The sequence below is a fragment of the Entamoeba invadens genome (genome assembly GCF_000330505.1).
Source record: "Entamoeba invadens IP1 unplaced genomic scaffold scaff_1105074726367, whole genome shotgun sequence".
NCBI classification, from domain to species: Eukaryota; Evosea; order Mastigamoebida; family Endamoebidae; genus Entamoeba; species Entamoeba invadens.
In genome coordinates this window covers 565,227-573,394 of record NW_004440445.1, presented here as the reverse complement: position 1 = coordinate 573,394, position 8,168 = coordinate 565,227, and the positions used below count along the sequence as shown (strand labels likewise).

Genomic DNA, 8,168 nt, shown 5'->3' with positions numbered 1-8,168 from the left:
AAACTTGCTAATAAGTTCAAAGTTAAAGTTTTTTATTAATAAACTCGTTTTTTAAATATTTTAATAGTACACATATAATATAATAAAAAATAATTAATTATAACAACCATTCTTTAAAATTTTGATTTTTTTATTACTGTTGATAAAAATCAGATGATATTTAACAACAAACTCTATTGTTTTTTTATAAGATAATTTCAAATGACAGTAGTTATTTAAAATAATAATTAATTTAAAAACATTAAAATAGATATATAATTATATTGGCATCGATCTTTTTTAGTGTTAAATATGTCAATTGTTACATTTTTCTTGTGTTGAGTTATAAAAAATAGGAAAAAAATTTAAAAATTGGTTTATAAAAATTAATAAATTTAACCATTTTATTATAACAATAATATAACAATTTATTTAAAATAAAAATAATAAAAAAAATATTATTCACTAAACCAAAAAATCTTAAACAATAATTATTTATAGTTTGAAACTATAAATAAATAATAACTTATTAATAAACAGTGTGGGTCAACAATTATAAACTTTTTTAAAAATAAAAAAAATCTCCTTTTCATCATTTTGTTGATGACTCACTTTCCACTCATATCTTGATATTTTGAAATTATCAGAAATAGTTCTTAACAGAATAAACCAACTTAAAATGCCTGAAAATTTGAGAAATTTAGAGACAAATGGAAACATATGCGATGCAACAGCAGCCGTACCCCTTTCAACAAGCCACAGAATTAATGTACTCGCCGATCTACCCACAAATAACTCCAAACCAATCAATCAATCCATATTACCAAACAGAAGTTGTGTCCAACAAACCCGTCGTTGTTTTACCACACATCAACCCTGATGTTGTTGGGCCAGAAAAGCAAACGCAACACACAGACATGATTGCTGTGTTGCTTTACATTTTCGGATTTTTCTGCTTTGGTCTGTGGATCCTTTGCTTTTTACTCTTTTACAAAAGCAGTTCTAAGCGCGCCAGATTATTTGCAAGACTCTCATTCACAACTCTCTTTGTGATTTCTCTTATTCTTGTTTGTGTTGTTTGCTTCCTCATTACTTTCATGTGAATCATCTTATTATATTTACTATTGTGTCAAGTTATTTTAACTATTTTAAAATGGTTCAATAAAACATTTTCTAATAATATTTAATTAAAATTAATATATTTTGTAAATTATTAATAAATATTATAATATTATTATAATTTAACTATTATTAATAACACTTTTTAGTATACAAATTTAATAAATAAAACAAATACCAAAACTATGGTTGAATTAGTTTAGAACCATGATTTTCCAGCAGAGTTCAAGACCAAATCGGAAACCTTGTGAAGGTACAAAGCCTTAAGAGCCTCTCTAGCAGGTCCGAGGTACTCTCTTGGGTCGAATTTGGTTGGGTTTTCAGCGAGGAACTTTCTAATGGCACCAGTCATAGCGAGTCTTCCATCAGAGTCAATGTTGACCTTACAAACAGCAGACTTAACAGCCTCTCTGATTTGGTCTTCTGGGATACCGACGGTGTCCTCGAGCTTTCCACCGTATTGGTTGATGACCTTGACCCATTCTTGTGGGACTGAAGATGAACCGTGGAGGACAATTGGGAAGCCTGGGATTCTTTGTTCACATTCGTGGAGAATGTCCAATCTAATTCTTGGATGCATTCCTGGTTTGAATTTGTAAGCACCGTGAGAAGTTCCAATAGAAATAGCGAGTGAGTCGACGCCAGTGGCCTTAACGAAAGCTTCGACATCCTTTGGATCAGTGAAGACGTGTTGTTCAGCAGCGACATCGTCTTCAACACCGGCAAGAACTCCGAGTTCACCTTCGACAGTGACACCGAATTGGTGAGCGTAGTCACAGACCTTCTTGGTCAATTCAACGTTCTTCTCATATGAAAGAGCAGATCCGTCGATCATAACATTGGAGAAACCATTGTCGACACAAGCCTTGCAAATTTCGAAGTCAGCTCCGTGGTCAAGATTCAAAGAAATTGGGATACCCTTGTGCTCTGGGTCGAGCTCTCTTGAATACTCAACAGCACCTCTGGCCAAGTTTCTCAACAAAGTGGCATTAGCATACTGTCTGGCTCCCTTTGAGACTTGCAAAATGACTGGGGATTTGGCTTGAGTGCAGGCTTGGATGATTGCTTGCATTTGCTCGAGGTTGTTGAAGTTGAAACCCGGGACAGCAAAACCGCCATGAATAGCATGGGAGAACATCTCCTTATGGTTGACTAAGCCAAGCTCTTTGTAATTTGTGGTTTTTTCTGACATTGAAACTCTCTGAATTTCTTGATTGGTGACCCTTTTTATTAGTTCAGACAGGTGGTGACACGAAGTGTGGATGAGATTCTTAATTAACAACTTCCTTCGTAACACATTTCATTGATGGAATATTTCGGGGTTTCTCTTTATTACTTTTTAAAAATTTTAAGGCAATGAAAAGACTTAATTTTTGTGAGGTCTTTTCATCTAAAGGCTTTTTCTTCCCAAAAAGAAAACACGAACTATAATTTTGATTTAATTTATTAATAATATATAGTTTATTTTCATTTTTGGAAGATGGTGATGTTATATCTCCTTTTTTCAACAAATGATATTTGAAGCAATATCTGGATTGTGGTTAACTTTTTTGGAGAAGAAATCTGGTCGTAAATTATTCGAAATTCTTTTTTATATTAATTAATTGTTCTTTAATTTCCCGATTTATTTAACAAAATTAATTTAATTATATATATCTATTTTTTTTTTTTAAATTAACAACAAATAATTATGAAATAAATAAAAAAGAAACGAAAGTAAATATTGTCGCCACAAGTTAAAATTATCTTTGGAGATTTGCCTCGAACTAATCGGGAATTCGAAAATTATATGTTACAATAAAGAACTTTCTATTTAATTACGAGTTGAAAATAATATTATTTTTTCGAAAAAACAAATGGTAAAATAAACTATATCTTAATTATATTTTTATTTAAATCAACAAGTAAAAATTTACAGCTTTTTTTAAACCCCTTCTATTATTTCTTTTACAATTTTTGAATAGTAATACAATTACAGTTAGAGTAAATAAACAGTTAAGAAAATATTTAAGAAAAAGAATTAGACATTACACAATTTTAATATATTATAATAACAATAATAAAATATTATAATATTATAGTTTAATACCTCCAAATTCAACCCATAACAATTATGTAGTTTTGTAATTAAAAATGTTATTCGACGAGGATCTTGTAAAGTGGGTGTTTGACATCGATTTTGATGGTGATATCAACTTTCTTGTAATAGTCATTGTCCAATTTTAGATTTTGAATGACGTCATCAAGCATAATAGCTTTACCGATATTAACATTTGCGCTTTTAAAGAGTGGAGAATAGATTGAGCAGAAGTGGACGTGGAAGTGCCAAAAAGAAGGCAAGTAGTGAACAAACGTGATAATTTCGTTTTTATTGACGCCATACTTCTCAGACAAACACTCAATAGTGTCGTCTCGAATCCTTTCCAACATTTCAATATGACTTCCATCAAGCGAACGAACGGAATGGAGTTTTCTATCTTCGACAAGAACCAACCCATAGATCTCTTCTTTTCTTTGTCTATCCCACTTCATGTCTAAAACAGCCAAAAAATCGTGAGTTTTGAATAACACGTTTTCTTGTTCGGAAACGCCATCCAAAATGTTATAAATCCACTTGAATTCTGTTTGTGGCATATTTTCTATAAATTGGTTTGTTTTAGTGTTATACATCTCTTGCGTTTCTGTAACCATTTTAAAATAATGGGGTTTATTCTTGTCTATATCTCTTTCGGTTGCCGGTGATATCACGTCCACGTTATATCCTGTTGTCATCGTGTCATATTGCATCTCAATAAGATACTTCCGAAACTTATCGTTTTGCATCAAAAGCCCTTGACTAGGGTTTCCCTCAATTTGCTTAATCACCGACTCTTGTTCACTCGCATTAATTTGTTGTTTAGTAATAAAATAAACTATATATGACTCTTGTAAGTGATTTACTAATTTTAAACAAAAACTAACTTGTCTCTTTCTCATTCGCCTTTGACAAAACGGCAACACTCTTTGTATCTTTAAACTCATTGATAATCTCCACTGCCATTTCTCTGTTTATTCTGTTTCTTTTAAAGTTCTAAAATACAACTGTTCTTATTTTTTAGTATATACTGCTATATTTATAGTATCATAAATATCCTCTCAAAATACTTGAGATGAATAATAATAATTGAATTTATTAACTATATTAATAAAACTAACGAAGGTCAATTCTCGGATAAATCCAACTTTTGTCATTCAATTTTTCTTCTCTTTTTTCTCACTCTTTTTTTTCTCACTTCTTTTTTCGCGTCTTTCTCTTTTTTTGATGTTTTGCTTCAAGCTGAACAGAGTCGGTCCGTTCTCTTCTGCAGTAGCGTCGACAATCTTCTGGCAAATCTTTCCGATTTTTTCGTTCAAGTCTTGCAAACCTTCTGGGTTGAATTTCTTAAACAACGCATCTGCGTACATTTCCTCTCCGTTTGCTTTCAATTCTTTGATAATAGCTTCCTTCAAGTCGATTTTCGTTTGGGGTTTTTGTGTTTCGCTTCCTCTCTTCCGCGACTTCTTCTCGTTTTCCGAGTCCGATGATGTCGAAAAGGAGTCGTTCTTTCCTCCGGGATTGAATTCATCGTCGTCGTCGGCGTACCTGTCGCTGAAATGCGAATTTTGTTCTTCATCACTATTCTCTCCTGGAAGATGTCGTTGTCGTGTTGGTTCCGTCTCTTTCTCAGCCTTTTCTTCTTCCGGCGCGATGTTCGAGAGGTTCTTTGTTGATTCAAATTTCTTATTAAAGATCCAGTACTCATCGAGCACATTGATTTGGACTGTGCCGTCGTCTTCAAGTTGAATGAGAGCGAATTTGTCTTGATCTCTTACTTTTCTACTTGTGAATGAAGTGATTGGTTGGGAAGGTGCTGAAGGTATTGCTGGTTGTGTTCCGCCCGATGTAAGGAGAAATGGTGACTCTGATATGGCAAGTTTATAGTACTTCCTTCTTTTCTTCTCTTCTATTTTCTCGTTCACCTCGGGGTTCGGGACGTTCTTCACTAACTTAATTGGGACTTGCAAATTCTCAAACACTACATTCTCAAACTGCGATAATACTATTTCGTCCTCTTTCAATTCTTTATTGTACAACAACGGGACTTCCTTTGACATCGTCTGAATACTTTTTTCAGTTCAGAAAAGGAACTCATTTTGCTAGGATCCAAATAACATTTTCTTGCGACCAAGAAAATGTTTTATATAACATTTTAAATACCACAAATTTGATTATTTAGAAATGAAGGACCATTTCGTCGTGTAAAATGATGACCTCCCGATCCAATTGCTTTAACTCTTCGCAGACTTTGTTCCAACAATAAGTCTTAATATGTGAGGCATACACTTTGACTGTTTTGTCGAGGAATTGAAGACCTTTTTGTAAGTAATTTGGACACATATGACATGAAGCATCACAACGATCTTGTAAAGAATTTTGGAGGGAGACTTCGGAGATTACAGCTTTTAAATTCTTCACTTGAAAAAGGGCTACCCAAAATGGCTCATAGTAACAAGTGTCTGCGGTGAAGGCAAATGAGGAACTTTCATTGGAAACGATGTATCCAAAAGTGAGAGTGGAGTGTTTCACCTTAATTGCAGTGATAGTAATTCCATTGGTTAATGTGTGAGTCTCGCCGTCTTCTATTTCATTGTATTCATAAAACTTGCGCTCTATTAAATTCATCCAGAGCGATGGCTTGAATATGGTGTCTTCCATTTGCTTGAGTACAAGTGAGGAACAATGAAGTGTTGGATGTACTGAGAGAGTCAACGTCTCATCCCAAAAGGCTTCGACTAACAAACACATTCCTGTGATGTGGTCGATGTGAGAATGAGTAATGGCTATATCTTTCACTCTTTTGATGTCTTCGAGACTTAAACGTGTTAAACCAGTTCCCCCATCTATTAATGCAATATCCGTCTCATTAGTGTAGTCCCCTTTATATACCATAAAACTTGTTGTCTGGTTTCCCATACCTAAGTTTCCTCCACATCCTAAGACACGTACAGTTAATGACATGTAACTCTGTTTTTAATAGTTTTATTATTAAGTTGAATTATTTAATTCAAATGAATTTTTACATAATACAATTCCATTGTTCATAAAATTAAAAAGGTTTGAAAAAATTGATGTTGCCATATATAGTTGCTTCGTAACCGATAATTTTATTATCAAAAATTAGTATCGAAAAACGCTAATAAAACGGGAAAGAAAAAAATTTAGCCTTTATGTTAGCCTTTTTCGATACTTATTTTTGATTATATAATTCTCGGGTATGAAGCCTAATAAGTAAATCCTTGGTGGTTATATTTTCTTTAACACTTTCACAACCCAAAACTTTTTTTTAAGAAGAAAAATAAGTAAAAAGAAAATTGTCCAAATCATTTTTTATTATTTTTATTCAAAAACCCCTTTCTAACCCAAACCGGCCAATAGTCAGTTTTATTTTACTTAAAATAATAAACAAATGAGAACTCAATTACCTAAGATTGATCAAAAATAATCTTTTTGGACGAAATTTCATATCGCTTTATTGTGTTACAACATTAAAACAAAAAACGCTACATCGACAATCCACTTAATAACAAACAACGTCAAATAGTCACATTAACAAATATAACGACAATATAAACACCAATATCGTTATAATCAAATGACAATATTCTCTTTATAAAAAAACAACCAAATATATTAAACCATCATTAGACCCCATCTTTCTTTTTTAAGCTTTGCTCTTGTTTTACACAAACAAACTCATTCATGTTTATTTGTGTGACTATAAAATATACAAATTCAAATTTAAGTTGATAAAAAAAATAAAAAAATTTCAAAAATTTGTTTTGTGTATGAAGGCAAAAAAAGGGTTTAGGTAAAAGAAAAAAATAAAAACTTATTATTATTACGTTTCTGTTTTGAACGTGTTAAATAATATTATGTTATTTGTTTTTTTTTCGTTTTTAAACAGAGATAACCAACATTTAATCACAAAAGATATTGGTGATTAATTAGTTTCACACCAAAAACAATGACAACCCGACACACAAATCGCTCTTTGGTATAAATTTGTAATCATTTGTAAACTCATTCTCTTTAAAATGTATATTATAAACAGAATATACATTTAAAATGTGGACCATTTACAAATGTATGTGGATGCTCTGCTAAAACTTACATTTATTCATTTTTTGTACTCACAGTCGACAAATCTCCAGTTACAAAACGCTTAAAACAAAGAGCATGAAAGGAGTATAAAAATGCATGATCCCAAGAATACGAAAGTGTATAAGATAGATGTATATTTTTTAAAATGTACCCAAGTATAAATATTGATAAAAGTAGTAAATATTAAAATATTAAAAACCATCTAAAGACTTAAGCAGATAAAGGTAACACGACGACACAAAATAAATCAGAGTCAAGTAAGACATGTATTGATGATGGATGTAGGTTTGGTCAAATAATCATATTTTGTTAAAAGTTAGTCTATTAAATGTATGTCTGTTATACTCTTTAAAGAAAATAGTTCTTTCATTATATTGAAAGCATCCATTTTAAAACCTTTTGTTTTTAATTGAAAAATATACCAAAGCTTAAAAGTGGTATTATTTATCGACTCGTTTATTTATTTAATTGGCTGAACATTTGAAAAAACATAAAATAAGACTATAATAAAGTACATTTTTATAACCGTGTTTAAGGTTTTCTATACACTCACTATACTTATTATTAATCAATTGTGTTATTATTTAAGTCGTTTTTAAGTGTATGACTTTCACTATATTATATTTATCGTGAAAGTTTAATTGAATAACATATCATTAAACACAAAAATGTTATTTGTTTTTATGAAATAATGTTTTATCAATTACACCCTTAACTTATATTGGTTAATACTATAATTATAAAATTTATATTAAACGATTTTAAAAGTAATTCAATTAACATATTCAACATTTTTATTAAATTGTCAAATCCGAACATCAAAAGATTTAATTGAATACTTTTATTCGCAAATAAAATTGTTTATTTTTTCCTTAAACAATTAAAAGGA

The 8,168-nt window shown here is 31.1% G+C and overlaps 5 protein-coding genes across 5 annotated transcripts; 1 reads left to right on the top strand and 4 right to left on the bottom strand.

Moving 5' to 3' along the window:
• Positions 1-689: 689 nt before the first annotated feature.
• On the top strand, positions 690-1,082 carry EIN_154900 (hypothetical protein; the record flags this gene model as incomplete). The annotated part of the gene is made up of 1 exon (XM_004258126.1): positions 690-1,082. One exon carries the CDS (start codon positions 690-692, stop codon positions 1,080-1,082), a length of 393 nt encoding a protein of 130 aa, XP_004258174.1.
• A 215-nt stretch (positions 1,083-1,297) lies between these two features.
• On the bottom strand, positions 1,298-2,290 carry EIN_154890 (fructose-bisphosphate aldolase, putative; the record flags this gene model as incomplete). The annotated part of the gene is made up of 1 exon (XM_004258125.1): positions 1,298-2,290. The coding sequence occupies one exon, from the start codon at positions 2,288-2,290 to the stop codon at positions 1,298-1,300; it is 993 nt and encodes a 330-aa protein (XP_004258173.1).
• A 944-nt stretch (positions 2,291-3,234) lies between these two features.
• EIN_154880 (scavenger mRNA-decapping enzyme DcpS, putative) lies at positions 3,235-4,138 on the bottom strand (the record flags this gene model as incomplete). The annotated part of the gene is made up of 2 exons (XM_004258124.1): positions 3,235-4,010; positions 4,060-4,138. The coding sequence occupies 2 exons, from the start codon at positions 4,136-4,138 to the stop codon at positions 3,235-3,237; spliced, it is 855 nt and encodes a 284-aa protein (XP_004258172.1).
• A 191-nt stretch (positions 4,139-4,329) lies between these two features.
• On the bottom strand, positions 4,330-5,232 carry EIN_154870 (hypothetical protein; the record flags this gene model as incomplete). Its single annotated transcript, XM_004258123.1, has 1 exon — positions 4,330-5,232. One exon carries the CDS (start codon positions 5,230-5,232, stop codon positions 4,330-4,332), a length of 903 nt encoding a protein of 300 aa, XP_004258171.1.
• A 118-nt stretch (positions 5,233-5,350) lies between these two features.
• Positions 5,351-6,136, bottom strand: EIN_154860 (hypothetical protein; the record flags this gene model as incomplete). Its single annotated transcript, XM_004258122.1, has 1 exon — positions 5,351-6,136. The coding sequence occupies one exon, from the start codon at positions 6,134-6,136 to the stop codon at positions 5,351-5,353; it is 786 nt and encodes a 261-aa protein (XP_004258170.1).
• Positions 6,137-8,168: the final 2,032 nt, after the last annotated feature.